General features: G+C 38.2%; 3 protein-coding genes across 3 annotated transcripts; 2 read left to right on the forward strand and 1 right to left on the reverse strand.

Moving 5' to 3' along the window:
* Nucleotides 1-14,777: 14,777 nt before the first annotated feature.
* On the forward strand, nucleotides 14,778-20,552 carry LOC116195314. Its single transcript, XM_031524418.1, has 16 exons — nucleotides 14,778-15,130; nucleotides 15,409-15,706; nucleotides 16,363-16,484; nucleotides 16,590-16,678; nucleotides 16,776-16,811; nucleotides 16,901-17,034; nucleotides 17,184-17,281; nucleotides 17,372-17,439; nucleotides 17,564-18,060; nucleotides 18,181-18,268; nucleotides 18,356-18,493; nucleotides 18,597-19,165; nucleotides 19,325-19,460; nucleotides 19,571-19,639; nucleotides 19,746-19,901; nucleotides 19,997-20,552. The coding sequence occupies exons 2-16, from the start codon at nucleotides 15,492-15,494 to the stop codon at nucleotides 20,108-20,110; spliced, it is 2,529 nt and encodes an 842-aa protein (XP_031380278.1). The 5' UTR covers nucleotides 14,778-15,130; nucleotides 15,409-15,491; the 3' UTR covers nucleotides 20,111-20,552.
* A 137-nt stretch (nucleotides 20,553-20,689) lies between these two features.
* LOC116195315 (F-box protein At5g52880) lies at nucleotides 20,690-23,181 on the forward strand. The gene is made up of 6 exons (XM_031524419.1): nucleotides 20,690-21,037; nucleotides 21,584-21,738; nucleotides 21,831-21,918; nucleotides 22,051-22,250; nucleotides 22,372-22,517; nucleotides 22,682-23,181. Exons 1-6 carry the CDS (start codon nucleotides 20,853-20,855, stop codon nucleotides 22,799-22,801), a joined length of 894 nt encoding a protein of 297 aa, XP_031380279.1. The 5' UTR covers nucleotides 20,690-20,852; the 3' UTR covers nucleotides 22,802-23,181.
* Nucleotides 23,182-23,696: 515 nt separating this feature from the next.
* Nucleotides 23,697-26,200, reverse strand: LOC116195316 (reticulon-like protein B4). The gene is made up of 5 exons (XM_031524420.1): nucleotides 25,858-26,200; nucleotides 24,617-24,797; nucleotides 24,399-24,540; nucleotides 24,193-24,262; nucleotides 23,697-24,092 (listed from the first exon to the last, which is right to left on the reverse strand). The coding sequence occupies exons 1-5, from the start codon at nucleotides 26,048-26,050 to the stop codon at nucleotides 23,923-23,925; spliced, it is 756 nt and encodes a 251-aa protein (XP_031380280.1). The 5' UTR covers nucleotides 26,051-26,200; the 3' UTR covers nucleotides 23,697-23,922.

Genomic DNA, 26,200 nt, shown 5'->3' on the forward strand with positions numbered 1-26,200 from the left:
AATTAAATAATAAAAGTATTTAGTCATACAATGTATGTTAAAAGTATAGATAATAAACCAATAAATGAATATAGATATAAAGAAATAATGTATGTTAAAAGTATACATTTTATTGATAATAATATTACAGATTTTGAAAAATAAATTAGTGATAGCAAAGACACGCGAAATTTAGTCGTACGAAAATACATATGATATATGCATAGAGTCCATAATCTTATAACATGAACCCAATAGAGTTGGCATGATGACAGGCAACTTGTCCCATGTGCTTGTGTAGAATTCATGTGGGTTGTTAGGAAATAGACAAGCTCGGACACTATTCATTATTAATTATTAAAAAAAGGTTGTTATGCGTATTGGAGTCAAGAAAAATGTGAAATATCGTTCATGAATTAGAGCATACGAAAAATTATAGTAAAATTGAAAGTCGATGAAAATGAAATGAATTTTCATTTTGTTTTTATAGAGTATCTGACCACATTGAGTTTGGAAAATGTCATTTAACCAAAAAAAAATGAATTTGGAAAATGTAATGTACTCTGGAGTATTTTTTGAATTATTGAGAAAACTCCTAATTTTTTAAAAAAATGATTAACTATATATCATCATGTACAAATAATATGGAAGAATAGTCAAAATAGTCAAATATAGCACAAATAAAATATAGTAAAATTCATTAAATTAGAATTGATAGATCAATTTAACGTGGAGTTAAGGGTTATCAAATGAATTCACTCGAGCAATTGAGGAGTCTTACCATGAGCTAGGGGTTATCAAATAGAGCTCTCACATTTCGTGATTCCGTTTTTTATATATTATATTATATTATATATTGATTAGGTATTGCCCCATGCAACTTGAAAAGAAAGTAGCTAAATTTAATTCATTTGACATTTAAGGAGAAACTTTTATATAGTTATTCATAAACTGATACACTTTACTATTTTTCAAGATTTTTTTTTTCAGTTTTATTACAATAATTAAAGCTGCGTTTGAATTGTTAGTGTGATTTTAAAATCATGATTTTGATTTTGATTTTGATTTTGATTGTGGAAAAATACAAATAAGATAGTATTATAAATTTAACTTGGAAAACGTGTATTTTTGGTGTGTAGTGTGTTGAGTTAAAATCAAAATCATGATTCTAAAATCAGTTTAACAATTCAAACAGGGCCTAAGAATGACGATAATTTCATTAATAATATTATATTCCTCGAGCAACCGAGAATAAATTAAACCATGAGTTGAGATTCTTAAAAAAAAAAAAAGCTCTTTTATTGCTTTATGGTGTTTATATATTAAAATTGATAATTGATTGATTGATGATCTCCGTGAATTCTAACGCTTGGTCGTATTCAGTAAGGCGAAGTACCTATATTAATGAGTCCAATTAATTCATGCCCGAAATTAGGTAATTAAATATGAATGTTTTAGGTGAAGTTGATGGATATGTAGATGCATGCATTTATCAAACATGAATATTAAATGATCAATAGCATTTGAATCAATAAAGGGTGTTGTTCATGCATATATGATAAATATAGTAGCCTCCTCACATATATTACGGATTGATAGAATCTATTTGGTTCTTTTACCAACCAGGAAAAGTCATTATAAAAAAAAACTAATAGCTTGTTTGGATCGCGAACTAGGGAGGCTTGGGTCGTGGAGGGACGTCATTTATATAATAACCCTTACACCTGACCTCTATAATCCTCCCAGATCTGCATTCCAAACAAGTTATAACTCTAACCATTTGAGGGAAGGGTGAGTTATGAAAAATTATTACACAAAATTTTAATTTTTTATACAAAATTTTAATCCTTTGTATTATAATCTCTTGAATTATAACTCATCCCTTTATAACTCTTCCTAATCCGCAATCCAACAGGCTTGAAAGATAAAAGTTGGACATGATATACATCATTGGAACATAATATGCATGCAGAAATATATACATGCAGAGGAGACACGCCGATAAATAATTTACTTATAAATAATTTTTGCTGTGGACTTGTCCCTTAACTGTATATATTTCAGAAATCAGATAAGGATTTTCTGACGCATTGAATGGATTTAGATGATGGTGTAGTTGAAAGGAAACTTTTCTTCTTCGCCTCCGAGTGAGAACGATAGTCAGGTGTAAAATAAAATATTGCTGCTTTTACAACATGGAAAGACAGCCCTTGGAAACTTCTGGTGTCCTCGGATTGCCTCTAATAAAATTTTGAAATTATGAGAAAATAATTTATGTATAATGCTCTTTAAGCAATTATATATTTTTAATGAAATTATTACTGATATTCGCGCTCCCAAAAACCCCTCCTATAAACCTCCAAGAACTCTTTCCTCCATCTAAATCCTCAATCCGTCAATGGTGGTGATGACTAGTTTCCACGATCACAAGTAAGCCAGCCAAAAAGCCAAAGCTGCAAAAGGAGAAAGTAAAAGAACTCCGAGCTATTCTCTTGGTCAAATATATATGATTGCTTCAAATTGAGATAGATATACATCCCTTCTCTTAAAATATACCACTTTTAACGCATAGCCAAGCATCTTAATTTCAAATACTCTTTAGAACTGAGTTTATCGGTTCGCATGATGGAGAGTTATTTGTGTGTTTATTAATATTTATATCACTCGGAAAGGGTAGTGTGTATGTGTGTGTGTGTGTGTGTGTGTGTGTGTGTGAATTGATTTAGATATATGCAGATCTCATTCTTTTTTGTTCATGCATATGTATCGCATTTGCTTATTGTGACACCGACAGACATTATGCATATATCTCGACGTACAATTCTAATTACAATTATTAATCAGCATGTGATCAAATTGGCTGGAGGTAATGGCGATATATGGATGATATAAAATATAAATTCTCTGTAGTGCATATCACAAGTCGCAAATATATAGAATTAGAACACGGAACTTTATTATCAATCGGCAAGCCACTGAAACCGTAAATAGATGCGGCTCATATAGAACCACACTAGTGGTCAAGAAATTTCGAATACCAAATTTTAATTGTCAACACATTAAATGTCGTCCTTGTTTGTTTGTTGGTGTATTGTTCTCAATCTTTTTTCGTCTTTTTTACTTTTACTTTTTTCCCCGAATTATGTCCTGCTCCCGACCAATATTATACCTTTGCTGTATGCGTGTGATCATATTCAGAGGTGGAAACATGACTAGGACATATGGTATAAAGAATATATATCACAAACAAGTGGGAGGAGCGGTGGCCAAGAGGAGTTCCGAACTGCATTATATTTGGCCATACCCAAAAGAACACTCTGGCGATCAATATTAGAAAGCAGGGGGATGCATGCCGTTTCAGGAAATTAATGATATGATATCAAGAATAATTTCAATTGCCGTTGCGCTATGATGGCAGGACCTAATCTTTGTCACTCATATTGCATCTTTCCGAAAAGCTAAAAACGTAATACGGTTCGTTGGGCGAAAAACAAAGACGAAAAGGTGGAGCAAAAGTGTTCCCTAGGATGATGTGGGCATAGTCAGGTCATGCTTCAGTCGGTGGAAATCGCGATTAATTATATATAACAAAATCAGAAGATGAGGCTCACATAACAAAAATATATGAAGAAAGTTGTATAGAGTAATAGGTGATCCATGATGCCTAAATGAACCTAAAATGACCTAACTGATGGATGGATATATATTATGTCCTCTTATCCTTGCTTTCGAACTCCTTTTCTGTCTATGATCTCGCACGACACTTTTATGTATTAAATCCGAGATTAAGATAGTAAGGACAAGAGTGACATATATATATAGTTACACGTGTGAGTGTATATATATATATATATATATATGTATGTATGTATGTATGTATGAGTTGAATCATTACCATTTATCTTCTTCTTCTTCTTTTACCACATTACAATTCATCACTAGTGCTATCTTGTAAATTCAACGTTTCCTACCAATATACATCATTTTCCTTATGGAGGTAAAGCCATATTGAAAAATTCTACATTTGCCGCAGCTTTCTGATGATAGAAGTCGGAGTAAAATATTTCTGCGAAGACACAGGAATTACGGGCAAGTGATCGATCTCGCCAAATAATAAATAATACGTGTGATGCAGATTAAATATATATATATATATATACCTCATTAATGTATACACCTGTATATATATACATATACCAAGTTAAGCTTGGAAGGATTCGGAGTTTGACTATTAATGAATTCAAGTTGGAAAATTGCGAATTTTGATTTACTTCTTCTTTGATATAGATAGCTAGCGAGCTAGTTATAAGTCGTTATCATCAACCTTTTCAGCATTGCATCACATAAATTTCAATCCAGCTCGCAACTTATCAGATTATATATATATATATATATATATATATATATCTTCCTTATTCTCTCTATATCTTGCTTATTCTCCCTAGCTATATTTTGATCCATAGTGAGACTTTTAATGCTGATTGAACTGAACTCCGTCATCTTTGATTAAAAATCACTTCCTATTACTCAAAATGTATGTTAATTTTGATCTCTATATGCATCAAAAGAGTGATCCGATCCACGACTTCATAGACCATCCATGAAGTGTACGCAAGTCCTATTTGCTTGCACTATCTTTTGGGGTTACAAGTGAACACCGATTTATAATTCAAATTCCAGCGAACTCTTTTTTATTTTATTTTTTATTTTTTTGGGTTTTATCATAAAACGGTGCTTTGATTAATTTTTTTTTTTGGCTGCAAAGTGAATTCATTTATTTATTATTTTGCTTAGAGGAAAGTGATTTGATTAGTTACTGCAACAGAAAGAGCACGATATCAAATTCCTCACGAGCTCGTGTCTTGTCAAATTGAAGATGAAAAGGAGAAGCTCTTATCTTCTAATAAAGGGCCCACCAGCATTGCATCCTATTTACTTTTTTTTTTTTTGGATCTTGAATTCGACTCTCCCTTTTTTATGGAGGAAAAACAATGAAGTTCGATCTCCGCGGTGGACATGCTCCTCAGATTTCGACTCTTTTTTATTTTTTTTCCTTCCTTTTGTAATATCAACATAGCTACGTTGGCAGGATGCGATTCTCGCCAAAACAAATACCGACAGTGCGACATATATATATACACATATATATATATATATATATATATATCGACTCTTCATTTACTGTTGTTACGTACTTGATGGACCATGCATGGCATGGGCATCCCTTTTTGTCCATACTGACTTCCAACTGTTCCCATTTTCTTTTTCTTGTTTTTTTAACTTTTTAGCGGGCAAAAAAACTGAAAGGTGGAAAGCTTATATTGAATCTTGGGCAACAGCTGGTGCCCATATATACTTTTTGTGGGGTTCTTGTTCGTCGGTCTGAAGGCTCTGTCTGAACAGTCAATAATTTCTGAAGAAATTGAAATTCTACGAGAAAGAGAAAGAGCTTAGAAGTTTCTACTTCCGACTAGTGCTAGCTAATCTCTCATAAATTACAGCTATACGACGTCCTGAATTCAGCCCGAACACGACAATCCTTTCTCGTTGTACTTGGATGGGTGGATTAATCGGGCTTGACCCTGTTGTACATATTTTCGGTTTTATTTAATGGTAGATCAACACTTACTTACTCAAAAAAAAAAAAAAACTGAATGAACAAGTTCCACAAGGAACCGGACTTTGGCCCAACAAACATAATTGTCTCGACTTGTGAATCTCGCGCATGAACAGAGAAAAGACTTAAATAGATCCAGTTGAGGTTTCGATTTAGGTTATCGGACAAGTCGAATGAAATCGAGCTGTACTATGGATTGTGTGCCTTTGTTCCCATTTAACAGTGGAGGAGAATTGGCCCGTGCTTGATACGAGATGTTGATTTGATCCAATCTTCAGTACGAAATTCAACTTTTCGACCTCTTTTGGGTCCAACTTGAACTATTGCAGCCGCAATGCGAGCGCCCAACCAGTCTGCCCCTCCTCGTTCAAAGCGAATTTTGTTCTTTGACTGGACGGCGGCGAAAGAATTCTCTTCAATTGATGAAGAGTCAGACACACATAATCAAATGGGATTTCATATAATCAATAAGGGTTTGGATTCAAAGAATTAATAAATTTTTGGATTCTTGTGAACCCAAAAAATTCATGTTGGAAGAACTTTATTCTTTAATGGGTCGATCCGACTCGACTCAATTAGTCGGGGCGCAATTGGACTTCCGGATACCATGGTTCACACCGAAAAATTATTGTGAAAGTTTTACCCCTCACGGACATGAATCAACCGCTCAAACTAAATTAGTTGGGCTTGAGGTCCATTGGACTTCCAGATATGATAGTGCACGCATAGAAATTCTGTTTTCATATTTTCACTCAAAAAAAAAAAAGAGAAGGAAAATCCGTTTTCAAACTCAAATCTCATGGCAAAAATGAATACTCAAAATCCTATTAGGAGGGCTTGAAGGAGTAAAACCCAACGGCCCATAATTCAATCTTAGGCCGATGAAACGGGCCAACCCAAACATGCTACAAGATGATCAAAATAACATGAACAAACTGCCATATCTGCAAGAAGAAACAATTAATATAAGGGCCTTTAATTCCCATATGTCGCATTGTATGTTAAATGCTCAGCTTCTTATAATTTTCGATCGACACTTGGAGGACCTCGATAAGACTTATTTACGTGCTCTACGACTTACTTCTTCTGAGTTTGAATCTTTTATAGGTTTCTAGGGTCTAACATGTTGAGAATTATTATCCCATATTAAAAAATCAATGTAAAAATCATGAGTTTATATGTGACTTGAATTATACTACTTCACAGTTTGAACTTTTAAGTGAAAATAGGCATGAGCTCGTATAAAATCCAATAAAAATTTACGATATTATTAGAGCCATAGTTACATGCATCCGTGCGCGCTCGCATCCCTTGTCAAGGGCGGACGCTTAAGGACGGATTTCACTACTTAACAGCTTGAGCATTTGCAATATATATATATATGTATATGTATATATATACGGGCATTAATTTCATCTTGATTTTTCATTAACGCAAACACTGGATGGTAAAATGAGATTGCACTGAAAAATTATATTTCCTTTTATTCCTTTATTTAGTTTTTGTCAATTATATTTCTACATCACAAAATTTCACCCAAAAAACGAAAAACATCATAATTTAAATAGTAAGTCCAGATCAACGGATGGAAAGAAACTAAAGTGTTAACATATCCGGTTGACGTCTCCATTGTCGAGATGGGTACTGTGAACTTTACTCGAAAAAGTTGTTCGTAACAGTTATCTATTTATTTATTTTTGTTCGATGTAACATTTAATTATTCAGTCAAAGGCTTTTTATTCTGAATAATCAATTAACCAATCAACAAATGCTTTTCTGATCAATAAAGCCTCATAAAGTTGCAGGCTCGCCTTTCCTCCGTGTGGCTGTGCGTCTTTTGCTTTTTTTTTTTTTTTGCTTTCATTCGCTTGCAATGCAGTTTACTTGGCTAATCAGTAAAGACGAACAGTGAAGAAAAAGTGGGGAAAAAAAAGAATAAAAAAGAGCTTTTGTCAATTTCTTTCCATTTTTCGATATTTTTATCACAGAGTTTGCTTCGCATTCAAAGTTTCAACCATAACTGGATATGATAACACATCAATCGGATTGAGTTGAACTGCATCCGTTTTTAACATCTATGCTCGGTCACTCTCGGTTTTCCGAGGGCGCACAAGGAAATCATTTTTCCAATTAAGTTACGGAGGATGAAGAGCGCATAATTAAGGATATACCGATGTTGTAAAGGTGAATGGGGGAGAATATACTGACACAGTGGACCAGGCGGCAATGCCCAAACCGCAATTGATGGAAAGCGAGAAGAACCAAAAGAATGTCTGCATTACTGAGAAATGCTTTTGAAATATGTGTGTGTATAGTATTCATTTGTGATGGCGATGCCCTTTTGGTACAAATCTTTTTGGTCGGGAAAGGGAAGTTGTACTATGTGGAGTGTCTTGCATATGATCATGACGAATAAAGCAAAGTGGAAAAAAAAATAAAAGTAAATGTGGTATGGCGTGTAATCCACCAATCAAAATGCAGCAAAAAAAAAAAGAAAATCATATTTGAAAAAAACAAAGAGAGAAGAAAAGATCTTTTGCAGATCCCCAAAAGTCCCATAGCATGTGATGCTGAGGTGGAAATAAAGTTGACCTATTAGAAACCACCCCCAAGGAATCTCTTCCCAATTTTCATCTTTTTTCTTTTGTAAATTTTTTTGATGACAAAGGTTTTATTTCTTCGGGTCCGATCCTACAACTCATGAAACCGGATGTCTTCGTGTCGATTAATCAAAGGTTTCCGAAGGGTGACCACACACGTGAGCAGTCTCAAGGACTCCGAGTCAGCAAGGTTTTGAATTGCGACCTCTCTATGTCGATAGTCGAGAGAGATGTGTTATTATATTATTGTGCTAACTTTTATTAAATTAAATTGAATTATACAATAAAAAAACAACTCAATTTCCTATTAAGATTCTCTTATATTTGGCCCCCGCCTTTGATAGCTGATAAGTGCTCTCACCACTCCCTCAGATTTTGGACCAAAGTGAACCTTTTTGCTCGACAATATTATGGTTCTGCCTTAAGGTAAAATGGAATAGACGACCAAGCAGTTCTTTTTGAAAGGGACTGTCGTCGTGTAAACTTTTTGAAGATCTTCACTCAATAATTGAGGCATGTAAATTCTTCTTTTATTTTACTCTCTCTCTTGAAATGGTTTTACTGACAATATTCTCACTTTCAAAGTCATGATAATCCCCCCAATAACTTAACCTGAGACGCTCGATTCGTCTCTAGAGCACGTAGTACAGGAAAGTGCGTACGCTACCAGAGCTAGACCCTTATTATGCAAACATATATATATACCTCTTTGATATGCCTGTGCGTAGGATTGTTGTTTGTCCCATGCAATATAGTGGAATGACTAAAATGTGGATGAGTGTGAACTCCAATGATGTGAGACCTTGTTCAGTACCCAGAAATGAAATCAACATTTCATCCTTTCACTCCATTCCCTCATTTGGATTAACTTATATGAGTTACAAAGAGTATTTTATCGTGATAATATTTTTTCTTCAATATGATGGAACGAGTAATGGTAATCCTTCATGTCAACTAGTTTCATTGTAAGTATTACATATATATATATATATATATGTATTTTAATTCCATATATCTAAGAATATATATAGGATAATATCTTGATAAATAAGTCCAATGCTATATGCTTATGTTCCTTATATTGTTATGTTCAACCCAAAAAAATAATAATAATAAAAATCACGACGTTGAGAGTGTGAAAGAAATACTATGGTCTTGTCTAATGTCAATTATAGGATTGTTAATCCTCTATCAGCTGCTAGATTGGGTTTACAGATTGATGTGTAAAGAGTTTGGGTTATGTAGAAGGCCCGCGTGCCTCGTGATGTTGCTGGTTTGCAACTGTTCTTGAGTAAGTGTGTATCTTTAAATACCTGCCGATGGAATGAAATAGCAAACACTTATAAAATAAAAATAAAAATTCACAATTGTTCTCTCAATACCATTACATTTCATTCTACGGTATAAAACTAATTCCTTTCATTTTCGCATATCAAATGGGATCTAATAATAGAATTATAGTCGTATACTGTCTCTCTCTCTCTATGTTGCAGCAAGCAAGTCCTTAATTAAATCTGTAATTGTCAAGGTCATGGAGGATCGAAGGACTGCTCAGGCTACTGTCTTGCCGATCTTTAAGACCGGGGTTTTACGTACCGCAACGATGATGGCTTCATGACAAAATATACATGTTGAGATTCAGAGGGCCACTATAGTGGTCAAATACTGACTTTATGTTGGACCCATTTAGACAAAAGGCCAATAATCCCCAGTTAGATATTGCATAGACCCAGCTCATGTCCAACTCACACACCCCTTGTAAAATGACAAAGTGACCACTGCAATAGGGCGCAAAAATATTTCTGTGCTTCATTGTCCTCAAATTTGCTTGCCACACGTTATCTCCAGTCTTTCACGAGCAATGATTCATTTGTCATACCTGGTCCAAGCTTATGTTCAAGAAAGGATCACTATTAGTGTCAGTCAATAAGTTGAGATCATGATTAATTTTATTGTCTAATTGCAAAATATATACATATAAGACTGCACAAGAGTTTCGCAATCGAGAGGATCTAATTGAAATGCCAATGTATGTGCAAATGGGCCCCCCTCCTTTAATTGGTGATGAAGCAATCTCTCGCACTCAAAAAGCCAAAAGCTATCATCGGGCATTGAAAATGGGATTTTTTTTTTGGTTTATTATAAGGATATCTATGAATATGATATAATAAAATAAAAATCATAAATATCTAATAGAAAAGCGTGAATAATTCCACCTGAGTATCGAGCTCGAAACCTCTTGGTTAATAGATAACGGCGTGCCCAATTGCGCTACATCTGTTGAGTTATGGAGCCTAAAGTACTGTGATTCCAGATCGAAAGCGGCGATCGTTCTATTTTTCAGTTCGGCTCATTAGTGATGTAATTAGGGAGATTTCATTTATAAGTAGCAGCTTATATCTCTCGTGTGTCCTTTTTGCTTTTCGTTCTAAATTTCTTCTACTATCGTATATTTTCCGCAACAACATCCACTTTGATCGAAATTAGGATTTGGACATGAATGATTTATCAATAATAGGGATTGTAGCAAGCTAGAAATGCCTGATTATTATTGGAGCAAATTAGATGATCGAGACTGGCTCTAACTTTAGGTATCAAAAAGCCATGGCTTTGCTGAGAAAAAAGCTTAGGAAAGTGATCAGTTGAGACAGGCCAAAAGCTAGAGTCTTGAAATACAAACCACCATTTCCACACCAATAAAAAAAATTTAAAAAAAGAAAAAGAAATATATTCCAGCATGGAGAAAGGGGAAGGTGGTGTATAGGGGGTTAGGTATGATTTTATTTGTTATTTATTTTGTTTTTCTCTTTTCTACTTTTCATTATTATTCGATCAATTATAGCATGTGGAGGCCATTCCATGCATATGAATGTTTGTGTTTTCTTTAGTAAACAGCTCTGGCTTTTATATTCATAAGGAAAAAAAAAGAGAGAGCTCTGACTTCTATGCCTTGTGAATTTTGGGAAGATTTGGGATCTTCATCTGGTTATTCATTGAAAACGAAACAGCAATATGTATCCGCGGTCCGGATAATACGACCCAAACAAAGAAGTTTGATCACATGAAAAAGACTCGAATAAGATCATCCGCGGAGTTTTTCTGAATACTAGTATTTATTTTTCTTGCAAAACGTCACCGTCTTCGTCAGTTCCCAATTGCAGCCTGTTTCCAGTGTCATCATCACATGGTCTAACGTAATGAATGAGACATCCCGAAGGCAAAGTGGGAAGGTTCGCTAGCTCTGATCTCTTCCAAAGAACGAAAATAAGAAAGAGATCCAGTTGGGTTGGGAGTTCAAGTAGACTAGCTATAGGAGGAGAGGAAGGGCGCCCAACGTTCTTAGCGGACCCTGATCACCCCACCAGCAGGCAACAACTACTATTAGTCGTGAAATTATGCCGACGAAGACAAAGTCGATTACAAGTTGCACATAGAAGGTTGTTGCTTCATCTATCTATGATCAGTGTATATTGCTACATATCAATAGTAACTTCGATCGAGATTGGACACATCCATAATTTCTCTCACTATAATTATTATACCAAATAATTGATGCAAATTTTTAGTCTTTTTTTGCATATCAATTTTTGTCTTTCCCTTTTTTTTTTTTAAAGGTGTGGAACAGTCCCAATATTTGCATTCACGCGCAATAGCGAAAGCATTGCCTATGACAGGGGAAAGACAAAGGGGAAAACAATAAAATGTGAAAATAAAAAAGAAATTTTTTTCAAAAAAAATTTATAAAAAAAGGGAGAAACGTGCACAATGAATACCCTTTACTAGGAGCCTTCTTTCTTCCTCCCATGTGCTCGAGCTCGTGCAACAGAAAAATAAGAAAAATAAAAATAAAAAAGGAGGGGAGATATTCCTTCCAAAGGAAGAAAACTAGCTAGTCTTCGACGTTGGTGGCTAGGCCAAGCAACGATTGAGTCTAATTAGTTCCGATTTCCAAGCTAGTATGCATCGAGTGTCAATTTGAAATTTCAGTATACATGTATGTATGCCATCTCGGACAAGCTCAAGCAGTCAAAGTTGATATCAATATTTTTATTTTTCTATATATGAATACATATAAACCGGATGACATAGTAATATGGAAAAATTCCTCGGCAGAAGTGCCAGAATCGAGTCGCCATCGAGGCGACCGATATATCCGAGAAATTGTCAATGAAGGTTACGTGAAGTTTGCAGCACTCCCTTCCGTCAAACAAGTAGCTCTCATTAGCCGTCATTTTTCTATTTTTGCTGTTTCTTTTCTTCGGTTTCTTCCTATTCATTTCTTTCGAGTAGCGATTATGAAATATGGGTAAACATTTCAAAGAAGACTATTCCTCCTTTTCTTTCCCTTTTAATAATAGGAAAATTTTCTTTTGGTTCTTTTTCCTAGTCCAAGCTCGTAGGAAAAAACAGGATAGAGACAAAAACATCATATAAGTTTGGCTTTAAGTCAGTTTTGATCTTATAAGTTTCAAAAGTGCCGAATCAGTCTTATACGTTTGATCCATTAGACGTTTTTGGTTAGTTCCGTAACCGGTCAAATGGAATTATTGACATGGACTTTATAGCGTTATATTTATCCACGTGACTTTAGCTGAAAAAAAAAATAAAAGGGAAACCCCAGCCATCGGGGGTGGGGGCCCCCTCCGATGACCCTTCCCTCCCCCTCCCTGCTTCTGCTGAAAACAGACGGAGGTAGGGGAGACCGTACAGGGGTGGGAGGCCTCTTTCCGGTGACCCTCCCCCCAGGCGACACCCTAACCACAGGTTGAGGTTTCCCCCTTTTCGTATTTTTTTTTTCAGCCAATAATACATTGCCACATTGATAAATTTAACACCGTGAAAGTCACGTCAGCAATTCCGTTTGATCGGTTACGGAACGGATCAATTAGCACTTTTAAAACTTATAGAACCAAAACTAACCTAAGGCGGAAGGCCAAACTTATAGGATCATTTTTTTCTTTAATTAAAGGTGCTTATTCAAAAGGTGCAAAAACGAAGACCATTCACAATTTTCGACCGATTAGCTTATATAACGTGTCTTATAAGATACTTACAAAAACTACCGCTAATCGGTTGAAACCATATATGCCATATTGGGTAGCTCCGAACCATGCTAGCTTTGTGCCAGAAGACGCATTCAACATAATATAGTCGTGGCAAAGGAGATCGATCATATTATGAGGTCTTTACCGAGGAAGAAGGGGTTCATGGCTGTGAAAGTGGATCTAGATAAAGCCTATGACAGACTCTCCTAGAGCTTTATAGATGATACCCTCCGTTTGGTGGGCATTCCAAATAGTCTCCGGTGTTAAATAATGGACTGCAAATCTACTCCAGTTCTTCAAGTATTATGGAATGGAGAAGCTTCGGACACCTTTACCAAGGGTCGGGGGACCAAACCAGGCCATCGATGGCATAAACTGAACACCAATGGAGTTGCAAAAGGCAGTCTGGGGTGCTCCAGTACCGGGGGTTTGCTACGAGACGAAGACGGAAGGAGGATGGGAGGTTTTGTTCACAATATCGTATTTTCTAATTCTATTGTAGCAGAGCTATGGGCAGTCAAAATAGGTTTTGGATATGGCATGGAATTTAGGCACTCGAAACCTCATTCTAGAAGTGGATTTGGAAGCAGTACATTGCATGCTTCGTTTGAATGGCGATCATGTGGGTTGGAATGAGGCTCTAGAGAAGGATATTCGTAGTTTGATGGAACGGAGTTGGACGGTGGTTGTGGAGCATGTCTACAGGGAGGGGAATATATGTACGGATTGTGTGGCGAATCATGCATTAACATTCCCTAATGAGACGCATTAGTTGGGTGTTTGCCCGCCTGAACTCGATTCCTTGTTATTTGGTGAACTCGTAAAGGCCACTATGCCTCGATATTGTATTGCTTGATTATTTCTTGTAATGCAATTGGACTTTGGCCCCCAATTTACCCCCAAAAAAAAATCACATAGAAAAAAAGAAGAAGCAATGCGTAAATTAATTTTGTGAAATAACAGATGAACTTAGACTCGTTAGGTTCAGTTGCGCACCAAACTTGACTTTGCCCATAAGATATTTTAATACTTTGTTTGGTAACAAATCCTAATTTAATTTAACTTTACTTAACTTAAATTTTTCATCAATTTAACAACACAATCATTAATTCCTTTTATATTTTTTCTTCAAATTCTCTTTCGTATATTTTTTTATCTATTATTTAAATTAATTTTTTAATATTAAATTATTATTCAATAATTTTTTTTAATAAACACAGTTGTTACTTTTTTATATTCTTTCTCAAATTATTTTACATACTTTTTTTAAATTATTTTTACCTTTATCTTTTTAAATCAAATTTAATTTCGTTATCAAACGTAATATTATAGTGAATTTCGAGTTCATTTAATTATTCTATTGAAATAAAATATTGGCCCAAGAATTATTATTATTATTATTTGGGTTGGTAGCCGCCAACAATAGGAAGGGAGGGGGGGTCCCCGGTGTGTCAAAAAGGCAAACCGAAGGGGGGGAGGAAATGGGATGAGTAGGGGCGGCACTTTAACGTCCACCCAATGTCAGAAAACACAGACAAAGAGAGAGAGAAAGGCGCTATATATAGCCGAGGGAGGGGCCGGCCACCTTCGTTTTCATATCTCCCTTCCCTCCTCTTTCTCTATCCCATAAGGAAGAAGCACACAAATCCATCACACCCCCCCTCCCTCCTCCTCCTCCTCCATTTTTAATCGTTTCCAAATCCATCAAATATCATTCCCCCAAACAGATCTTCTTCTTTTTTTCCTTTCCTTCTTTCTCTCTCCTGAATCCAAGTTTTCCCCATTCTTTCTTTCTTTCTTTCTTTCTTTCCCCTTTTCACCGACGACGACGACGACGATGATGATCCATTGAATCTTTCATTCAAGTTCTTGAACCATTCGTGTGGACGGTATGCTCTGTTTCTTTTGGCTCTGTCTCTGTTACTCTGCATCCCATCCCGTCCCCTTAATAAAATAATATATGCAGATCATTGCTCTGCTGCTACGTTCCCTCTCATCTCTGTTTCTGCACTGCTATCATTATTGTTTGTTAAAAAAAAAAAAAGAGAGAGAGTATATTCTGTACTGATCATACGTATGGTAAATGTTCCTTTATGGGTGTTTCTTGTCCTGTTCCCCCGACTCTGAATCTCTGCTCACTCTCATATTTATTTACGTTGCGTACCAGGACTCAGGACTCGCGACAACATTTATAATATCGGTGTGAAGCTCTTTGGGTTTTGGAAGCGAACAGGGATCTCTGCAGAAGAAATGGAGCAGAAGAATGTCCTCTTGTCGGCATTGAGCGTCGGCGTTGGGGTCGGTGTGGGCTTAGGCTTGGCTTCCGGGCAAAAGGTGGGCAGGTGGATGAGTGGGAACTCTTCTGATGAGATCACGTCTCAGCAGATTGAACAGGAGTTGTTGAAACAGATCATTGATGGCAAACAAACCAATATTAAGTTCGACGAGTTCCCCTATTACCTGAGGTAAACTCGATGTTTCCATTCTTTCCTGCAGAATCCTCTGTCTTAGCTTGCCGCGTGTTCATCGTGTTACATTCTTCAGCCAGAATATTCATGTTTATATTCCTCGTTTGTGTCACTTGGTATATGAAGTGCATTTCTCTTCATTTTTGGCGTGTCTTGCAACCAGAGATAGGATTTTTAAGTGGTAAATGTTGATTTCTTAACCAAACTAGTTGTCCAGGTATCCATCATCTTGTTTTGCAGCTTGAGATTCTTACACCTGATTCAGAAATCAGTTATTGGTCCTTTGTATCATCGTATCTCTGGTTGACCCTTTTCCAACATATTTTTATTTTGTCTGCCAGCACGGAACCCTTTTGAGAGGGTTCGTCCAAGATTCTGATGTTGACGCTGAAAGAAAACATACAACACTACTCAAATTCGGCCATTTCTTATGGAACTATGATTCTATACGGCATATCTGTTGCTTCCTTGAAATCAGCTCAAACTCTTAACAACTCTTCATGCTGGTTCCCAGTAGTTAAGAGTTATCTGCTTTTGGATAGTTGGAATCTCTAGAAGTTGCAGTTCTTTCGCCGTACATCTTTTCAGCAATAGTGGCTCGGAATACTCTTGGAACCGGTAGATAACAGTTCTTTTTTCGAACTTGATCACAGCCAACAAACTTGGGCATTGTTGACGAGTGCGGCATTTGTTCACCTAAAGCATGCCGACTTGTCTAAGCACACTCGGAACCTTTCAGCTGCGAGTAGGACTATACTGCTCTCTGGGCCAGCTGGTAATTTCTTTTCTTTGTATTACCCCTGAAAATTTCTTTTCCCTTATGTATATGAATCTAGACCCACTTTGACCTAACAATTATAAGATGCTTTCTTGTCTGCAGAACTTTACCAACAAATGCTTGCCAAGGCTTTAGCTCACTACTTCGGATCAAAACTGCTGATCTTGGATATCTCCGAGTTTTCACTTAAGGTGACTAGATTAGTTTGATTTTGGATCATTAGTACACTGCTTTTTTTTTAAAAAAAAAAAAAATCTGCATGCTGACACTCTTTTCACCTTTCTATAGATGCAAAACAAGTACGGGTGTCCCACCAAAGAACCGGTAGGCCTCTAAATATCTGATTATCCAGTGGAACCGAAACCAAAGGCTTTGAGAGTGTAATTTCTCAATCAATCTTTTCCTTTATATAGTCTTTCAAGAGGTCTATCTCGGAGGTGACCTTGGAGCGAATGTCCAGCTTGTTCAGTTCCTTCTCAGTTTCACCTTCAAGGGAGAAAAGAGGCACATTACATAGGCAAACCAGCAGCTTCGATGTTAAATCAAGGTAGCTTGTCTATTAGAGAGGAAAAAAAAGAAGAAAAAGATTTTTTAATGGCTAAATTCAATTGAAATTGAAGTAGTTCCCTCTTGAGATCCCTTTTGTTGGATTAATTGTCATGTTCAGCAGTTGATATTATTTTTCTACATGCTTAGGGGTCTGGAAGAATCTAGTAATCCCTCCAAGCATCGTAGGAACACCTCGATGACGTCTGAGAGCAGTATTTGCTCTGACTTCAATCCTATGACTTCAGGTTGTAGCAAACTCTCTTCTGCAAAATATTTGATCTATCCAGTTTGTAGTTAGAAGATTCTTACTTCTGTTTCTGCTTTCATTCTTTCAGCATCATTCTCCAAGCGAACTAGTCGATGGTGTTTTGATGAGAAACTGTTTCTACAATCACTTTACAAGGTAAAAACTTCATGTGCATCTTCAAAGTTTTGGGTTTGAATTCGGAAGATGCGTTTTTCCGATGAAAGCAGGATAGCTTGTCTCTCAATTAAACTCAGCTGACTGGATTATTTACTTTGCGTAGGTCTTGGTTTCAGTGTCAGAGATAAGTTCGGTCATTTTGTACCTCAGAGATGCTGAGAGGCTTCTTCTTCAATCAGAAAGGCTATACAAATTGTTCCACAGAATGATTCATAGACTCTCGGGATCTGTATTAATTCTTGGTTCTCGGAAGCTTGATGAGGAGGATGATTGTGCGGAAGTTGATGAGAGGCTCAGCTCTCTGTTTCCTTACAACATCGTGATAAAGCCACCCGAAGATGAGACTCATCTCATGAGCTGGAAGGCTCAGTTGGAAGAGGATATGAAAATGCTCCAGGTCCAAGACAACAGGAACCACATTGCTGAGGTTTTAGCAGCAAATGATATTGTTTGCGATGATTTGGTATCATTCTGTCACTCAGACACGATCTCTCTTAGCAATTACATTGAAGAGATCGTTGTTTCTGCAATCTCTTATCATCTTATGAATAACAAGGATCCGGAATATCGAAATGGAAAGCTTGTCATAACCTCACAAAGGTTGGAAGATTTTCTCTTTTTTTTTCCCCTAGTCTCCTTTTGTCAGTTCTTGCAGAGAAGTATTGTTCTTGTGGCAGATAAATTAAGTTTGTATGTTTAATTGCCTTGAATATGGAACAGCTTGTCCCATGGGCTGAATATCTTCCAGGAAGGGAAAGGCGGGGACAAGGAGAGTTTAAAGATGGAGCAAAATGCTGAATCTTCTAAGGTTAGTTCGAGAATCGGAAGTTCTGACTAATTGAAAAATCGGGGAGATATGATTTGTGCATTAATAGCTGTTACCATGTTGACATAGGCAACCAAAGGGGAAGATATTTTCGGCGCAAAAACTGATCTCAAGTCTGATAACTTGACAATTGAGAGCAAGACTGAGGCAGAGAAATCGGGCTCTGCTGCGAAGAAAGACTCAGAGAATCCCCCTCCCAAGGCTCCGGTACATCTAAATTATTAATCTTTTCAGTGGGTTGAAGTTCGAGATTGGCATGTCAACTCCATTTGATCCATTGCGGAATGTAACAAAGCATATTACTGCACAGGAAGTACCTCCAGATAATGAGTTCGAGAAGCGCATAAGGCCCGAGGTCATCCCAGCGAACGAGATCGGAGTCACGTTCGCAGATATTGGTGCTTTAGATGAGATCAAAGAGTCGCTCCAAGAGCTCGTCATGCTCCCGCTCCGAAGGCCCGACCTCTTCAAAGGCGGCCTCCTGAAGCCTTGCAGAGGCATACTTCTCTTTGGCCCCCCTGGCACAGGCAAGACAATGCTCGCAAAGGCAATCGCAAATGAGGCAGGAGCAAGCTTCATAAACGTCTCCATGTCCACCATCACATCAAAGTGGTTTGGGGAAGATGAGAAGAACGTGAGAGCGCTCTTTACGCTTGCAGCTAAAGTTTCACCCACAATAATTTTTGTGGATGAGGTTGATAGCATGCTAGGACAAAGGACAAGGGTTGGGGAGCATGAAGCTATGCGTAAGATCAAGAACGAGTTCATGACGCATTGGGATGGTTTGCTGACAAAGCCAGGGGAGCGCATTCTTGTTCTTGCAGCAACAAACAGGCCGTTTGACCTCGACGAGGCTATTATCAGGCGGTTTGAAAGGAGGTATATTCACTGTTATAGATGCATTAATTATTGCAAAGCATGAAGATTCCGTCATATTGTTCCAAGAAAAATATCTGCTTTTTTTCCTATTAGCTTGATACATTGAGCAATAATTACATAGATGGAAAACTAGCTCAACCCCGTCTTCTTATCGAGCAGGATAATGGTCGGTCTCCCATCAGTTGAAAACCGGGAAATGATCTTAAAAACTCTTCTGTCAAAGGAGAAAGTTGAAGATCTGGACTATAAGGAGCTTGCTACCATGACAGAAGGATACAGCGGAAGCGACCTCAAGGTTCGTTCTGATCTGAAAAAATGCATTAGTATACTTGGTATCTTTTCATTTCTTGTCCCTGTTCGTCTTTACAAGATGATGAAGTTTAATTACTTATTTCCTGGAAACAGAATCTGTGCGTGACAGCTGCATATCGTCCTGTTAGGGAGCTAATTCAGCAGGAGAGGTTGAAAGATAAGGTAAATTAACTCTCAAGCACTCAATATTAAACGCCTTGTCGTCCACTTGACATTTTGTAATGCTTGGATTGTCTCTCGCATTTTTATTCGTGTTTACCGCCTGCAGGAAAGGAAGCAAAGAGCCGCCGATGAAGGGAAGAGCTCAGAGGATTCCACGGAGAAGAAAGAGGAAAAAGAAGAAGAGAGTAAAGAGGATAAAGAGGAAGCAGTGATCACGCTGAGGCCCCTGAACATGGAAGATATGAGGCAGGCCAAGAATCAGGTCATTGAAATACGCTTATCAGCTATATCGAAACAAATAACATTTCTATATGCGTGGGAACTTCGAATGCTTATATATTATGGATCCTTTTACAGGTGGCCGCAAGCTTTGCAGCTGAAGGCTCGGTAATGAGTGAGCTGAAGCAGTGGAACGATCTGTACGGGGAAGGAGGATCCAGGAAGAAGCAACAGCTATCTTACTTCCTCTAGGTTCTCCGGCAAGTATCATGCAAAATGTAAGCACGGCAACCACGTCTTTCCACGACTTATGCCTTGGCGAGCAAGCGACCATAGAAAGTCCTTAAAGAACAAACTCAAGATGTATCTCATGCAGTAACATAGAGCAGCAAGTGAAGAATTCTGCAGCAAGAAGAGGACAGACCCTCATAGACGCCATTAAGTAGGGAGATTTTTTTAGCCTGGACTCTATGGAGTTTGGTGATGTTAATTAATTCTATGTGATTATGAGTGTGGGAAACTTAGAAATGCTACAAACGGAAGGTTTTTTTTTTTTTTTTTTGCCCTTTCTTTGGTTCATCGATTTGTAGATAGGCTTATTGAAGACGTTGTTTGAAAGAGTGGAAGATTTGTAAATTGTATATTTTGGGTGATGTTGAATAGAGTACATAGATGTTCTAGGTTTGCTTCATTATATTCGATACGCCACAGCAGGCCGGAATTTGCAAAAGTTTGATGACTATAAAGGTCATTGGACTGCTTCAACCTCGTCCAACCGGATTACCAAATTCGTGCACTTTTTATTGTTATATCCGTGGGGGGAAAAAAAAAAAAGTAGAAATTTACACCGACATGGCTAAGAATGTCTTTGAAATCATATCCTAAGATGGGACGCATGAGCATAGATCATTGTCGGCCCGGCCGTAATAGATGATGTCTCACGTTAAATAGGTCGAGCATTTGAGCTCCGAAGCCTCCGGACGAGATCAAATCAATGGCGAGCCTGCTCGAGAGATACCAGAAACTGGGAATCGGCGAGTCGCTGCCAAGAATCCACAGATACCCAATTGCCTGTAAGGAGCTGAGCTTCATCCTCAGGGGTGCTTACAAAAAATTCCCCAAGAACGTTCAGTCCCTCATCTTCCAAGACACCCTCGCCGCCTTTCGCCTCCTTCCCCGGTGAGTCCTCCTCCTATTTATCGGTCTCCATCTCTTCCCGGTGTCCGATTCGTGTTCCTCCCTCGAAATTCTGTTCATGATTTTGGGTGAAATTCAATCCTCTAATTGATTGAAGCGAATTCAAGCTCTTAAACGGGATATATGTCGGGCTGTGATTACTGCCCTAATTCGATCAGTAATTGATAGACAGAATCGAACCCAAAGTCTAGCTATTGGATGATCCTTCACGGGGAAGGATCGCCATCGTTACGTGCCTACTCAGAGGTACATGTCCCGGGCAATTGTTTAGAAAACAGAGGAGTCTCCCCGAAGGAAAATCAGCAGTTTTTTGACTGTCTAGGATTGATGTTAGCCATGCCCAAGGCATTAATTTGAACATTGTTAACTTGATGACATTCGTGTTAATTGAAGCAAAATTGTCCGGTTGGATGCTGGAGAAGTTTATGATGCCGTGAATTTGGCAATACTAATTTTCTGTTCATTTTAGTTGGTGCGTTTAATTCTTTAACTTCTCATATGATTGTGTGGCTCAAATCGCAATTTCAGGATGCAGACACAGACTGCAGTATCAGCATCAAATTTACTCGCTCAAGCAGCAGAGGTGGCATTGCCGAAGCAAAAGAAGAGCTTGGCTGCAAAAGAATTTAAGCATGCGAAAATTGCTCAGAAGAGGCAATCAAAAGTGCAGCAGGAAGGAAAAGGTCAGTTTTCTCCTACGACCGAAGTCCTTGAGTAGTTTCTATTCAGACTGGATGTAGCCTTTGCTGAGACTTATAAGTTTTCCATGTTTCAGATTGTGCTCAGCTGCCTCAAGATGTTCTTATGCACATAATGAGTTTCCTTGATTTTCAGTCTTTAGTCTCTGTGGGAGTCATCTGCTGGTATTATTTTGTTTCCCTTTGTCAATCAATTTTGAGAAGAATTTCTAGTTGCCAGCACATTTACTGAGCATTGTCATGTCTAATACATCGCTTTCTATCATTTTAACATACCACTGGGTCCTCCATTTGAAGGTCATGGAATTTAGCAGCCGGTGATGACTCTCTATGGAAGGCACAATACACGAAAATATTTGGTCATCAAGATGCAAGTTTGAAGACTGAGAATAGCTGTAATGAGACTGCCCGTCGTGCTCATCGTAGAGCCATGCTAGACGAGATTTCTGATAAATCATTTATCAATTGGAGAGAGGCCTTTAAAAAGGCATATACAGGTATGTCTTATCGGTTGGACAAAGGCGTAGCACCCATATATTACAATTAGGTTGTTTCCCTATATATATCGTGGCCTCCAAATAATTTATCGAGTCTCTCTCACTGCTGCCTACTGTCCAGGGAAATCCTCGAGAAGACTAATATCAAACAGGGGATATTGTAGACACTGCAAAACAATTGTTTGGCTCAGGTGCACCGTTTGCTCGAGTCAACACCCAGAACATAGATCTGGCATTAGTCAAATCAAGCCTGTGCAACCCCACCAGGTAATTTCCTTTTGTCCAAAGGCATCATGCATTCTGTCGAGCTGCTTAGATGTGCAACACTTATTATCTCTTCCGGAAGGATTGGAATTGCATCTCTGGAACAATCCGAATTACATTTTCCGAATTGACTCGTAGACTGATATCTGGTCTTGTGTGATGAACAGGTTGTAAACTATTTATTGGATGAGTTTTCGTCTTCGGATAGTGAGAGTGATAGTGATACAGAGGGGCATCCCGTTTCAAGGTTATGGGCCTATAGCAAGGCCACTCATCACAGATCCTAAGCCCTTCATTTGGAATGCAAAAAGTGTACGGCGTTTTGGATGAATATGCATGGGACTTCGATCGCAGCAAAATTTTCACATATACGAGTACATACCTGGCTGATTTTACGGCTGTGAACTCGTCTCAGCAAATCGGTGAAGTAAGAGGAAGAGAGGAGGAAAATCCATGAAAAAACCATGAAGATTTCCTCGCCAAACCAATTTGGTTTGCTATATTGGGACATATCAAGTAAGGGGAGCATGCAATAGTTATAGAGATCACAGTGCCACAGTGATGAGATCAATATTATTGTATCGTCATTACGAACTTTCGACACATTGTGATACATGAGATATGATCCCTCCGATGATTTTCCATAAGTTGTACGATTGCGATTGAATCTGCCTGCATATATACTGCCTAGTTCGCCAGAAAATTATTTAGGGGTAAGGTATGTGGAGAGAGAGGCCTGGTGAACATATAACATCTGGAGCCCACGATTAAGCTTCGGCTAGAAATTTTGACCGCACCTGTATGGGCCCTTAATGGGCATGGGCTGCGCCTTTCACAAACCACTGCTGTGTGCAGGGCCTGACTACATCGGTCCAGTGAGGTACGTATTCAAATTCTGGGAATTGGGCCTAGGACTGTTCATTAAACCCAAGCCCAATCGGCTCCCTGTAACATAGTCTGAAAAGGTATATTAGATCGGTTAAAACCGACAAATATCTCTATAGTCCCCCCCCCCCCCCCCTAATGAACCGATCTATTACGCCTTTTCACGGCCGGAAGTGGCCGGGAGGGGTGACTAGCCATAATTTGATTGATTCGTCAAGTGTGACTTTATTGATATTGTCGGTTTTCACCAAAACTAATAGAACTTTTCGGGGTTTATGTCTCAAATGGGAGCTGCGATTGATCAACTACACGAGCCAAACTCACATTTTATCCATTGTAGAGAGAACTACATAGCAAGAGAGCACCGGCGAAAGACAAACATCCAACGGTCATAAATAAGATAAAAGCCTCGGCTCCATGCCTTGTGCCAAGTAGCATGAGTGTTTGAACTTGGACATATCTAAAGTTTCCTTTCCCCTCTCTCTGGTGATTAAAAGCCTAAGTGCATACCAAGGGAGCGACTCTAATCTTTCTTCTTGTCTTTCAACGGTCCTTTTGGTATTTTACTCAAGACCTTCTCGTCAAAGACTGCATACTGCTTCTTGATCTCAATCATTGCCTTCTCACCGAAGGCATCAACCTGGTCCTCGAATTTCTCGTACAACACCGGCACAGTGTGCAGCAAGACAAAAACTGTTCAAGAAGCACAAAAATAATCAGAAGCTGAGAATGAAAGCAGCCACAATGTCCTAAAAGGGCAGTAGCGCCCATGATAAGAGATATAGCCCCTTACTTATGTAGAACAAGGTAACAAAGTTGAACCAGCTCCCCACAACAGATACGACCCACAAGCCCACAACAACCTGAAATCAGCAGCAAAGGTAGATTTAAACGTTAATAAGCACTCAAAATTTATGTATTAATTGCATTGCATTGTAAAGAGACAAATTGAGAGATCTGTAAGCTAGAAATGTAATTCTATGAGCAGGATCAACTCACAGCAAGAAACTGCTTCACATTTCTTCCGGAAGCTATCTCCCTCAAGATAGCTAACCCCCTATTAATTTCAAATCTTAGCGCAGAGACCACTTCCAGCACACATTTCTCAGGAATTACAACATCCGGAATGTGGGGTGCGGACCTAAATATGTATGAGCAGTGAAGTCAATATGCCATTTCAGCTAGGAAGGAATGTATGCTAAAGTTCAATAGCGTACTTGTGGATAAAGTTCGTTGCATTAGACCACACGAAAAGAACAGCGAGTGCAACAATTGCTATGTGGCAAACAAGAGCAATCAAATGGTACTCCAGCAGCTCAAAGAGAATCCATATTGCAGTGGCAGCACCAATCACAGTTCCTGAAATTTTCTTGTCCCTCCAGAGAAAAATATCAGCAGCTGCAACAGCAAATCATCATTCAGTAGACAAAAGATAGTAAGGAACACCCGAAAATTATGATACAGAACAATCACTGCCAAAGCGGGAGGTAAATAGAGATAATGATAGAAGCAAAGCTGCTTTTTTTCATTTTTCCCTGCAAGAGAATCACTTAATGTGAGAAGCCATTATCAAATACCAAATCATAGTCGCTATCTACATAAGAGATTTCTTTCCAAGCCAAATCATTGTTAGATCTACTTAACTAAGCAATGAAACACCACCATTAGATTGTAGAACAATACCCTTATATTGCTCAAAGATCAAAAGCAATGAGTGCAAAAATGTAATCAAATTAACTGCAAAATATCCTTCACTAGAAACGAAGGTAATTTGAATAAACTATATGCTGCATTCATGTAAATTATTGCTCCTAATGTTTGTTTTCGTTGAGAAACTTTAAAGTTGAGCTGAAGCAAACACGTAGATTTCATATATTAGCAACTCCAGAAATTGTGAATATTCCTTCAGGAAAAGTATACAATTGGAAATAAATGATTCCATGTTTGACAAATGGAACATCAGAAGCCCAATGCGTCATCCAAAAGATGGCCAACCATCATCAAGGAAATCGGACACATAGCAAACCATTAAATGATTCCTGCGCAATTCCTTAGATAAGTAACAGATGCTGGACAAGGGATTCATTCAATCCGCCTTGCCATTGCCGTTGAAAATCCTATCATTGCAATTATCACATGCTCTTAATTTGCTAATGACCATTATGATATTGGTACTAAATCTAGAAGCAACATCTAATCTGGTCCGCTGATCTTTCTGGAAGAAACAGCCATATGATCTCTATTACGCATCAAACTGTTACTGAAGAAACATCAGAAAAATCGCATCGTATCTAAATAACAATGTACCATTATATCGAGATAATGCTGCTAGATCTTGCGGCCAGAGTCTCTTATATCGGTTGCATACAGTTATCAAACAATCAAATCACAGTCCACCTATGCAGATGAATGCAGAGAGAGAGAGAGAGAGAGAGAAGGAGGAGGAAAAAAGGAGTACGTTTGCCGCCGCCGAGGACCTTGTGGACGGGCTTTTCACGACCGAAGAGCCTGTAGACTTTCGATTTCATGGTATCGACAGCGGAGGGCTTATCATCGTCAGAGTCAGACGAAGAAGAACCGTCGTGGTTATGGATCATCTCGGAGACCTTCTCCATGAGAGACGGCTCGGCCTCACCGGCGTGATCCGCCATAGATCTCCGCTGCTAGAGAAGAGAGAGGGACACAGGGACAGAGAGCGAGAGAGAAAGGACAGCGGAGAGAATGAAACAGGAGAGCGAAACGAAGTGCGTGAGCGCGCGTCTTCGAGGTTTACGAAGAAGAGAAAAACCCGGGGAGGAGAG

This window comes from Punica granatum, chromosome 2 (assembly GCF_007655135.1).
Source record: "Punica granatum isolate Tunisia-2019 chromosome 2, ASM765513v2, whole genome shotgun sequence".
Lineage (NCBI taxonomy): Eukaryota > Viridiplantae > Streptophyta > Magnoliopsida > Myrtales > Lythraceae > Punica > Punica granatum.

Excerpts from the sequence above, each read along its gene's own strand:
- LOC116195316 (XM_031524420.1), bottom strand. The coding sequence starts at position 26,050 with ATGGCGGATCACGCCGGTGAGGCCGAGCCGTCTCTCATGGAGAAGGTC. Across the intron at positions 24,798-25,857 it reads GGTCCTCGGCGGCGGCAAAC|CTGCTGATATTTTTCTCTGG; the intron begins GTACTCCTTTTT and ends TTGCTGTTGCAG. Across the intron at positions 24,541-24,616 it reads GCAACGAACTTTATCCACAA|GTCCGCACCCCACATTCCGG; the intron begins GTACGCTATTGA and ends ATACATATTTAG.
- LOC116195314 (XM_031524418.1), top strand. The coding sequence starts at position 15,492 with ATGGAGCAGAAGAATGTCCTCTTGTCGGCATTGAGCGTCGGCGTTGGG. Across the intron at positions 17,282-17,371 it reads CTTCAATCCTATGACTTCAG|CATCATTCTCCAAGCGAACT; the intron begins GTTGTAGCAAAC and ends TCATTCTTTCAG. Across the intron at positions 19,461-19,570 it reads ACAGCGGAAGCGACCTCAAG|AATCTGTGCGTGACAGCTGC; the intron begins GTTCGTTCTGAT and ends TCCTGGAAACAG.
- LOC116195315 (XM_031524419.1), top strand. The coding sequence starts at position 20,853 with ATGGCGAGCCTGCTCGAGAGATACCAGAAACTGGGAATCGGCGAGTCG. Across the intron at positions 21,919-22,050 it reads TCTGTGGGAGTCATCTGCTG|GTCATGGAATTTAGCAGCCG; the intron begins GTATTATTTTGT and ends CTCCATTTGAAG. Across the intron at positions 22,518-22,681 it reads AGCCTGTGCAACCCCACCAG|GTTGTAAACTATTTATTGGA; the intron begins GTAATTTCCTTT and ends TGTGATGAACAG.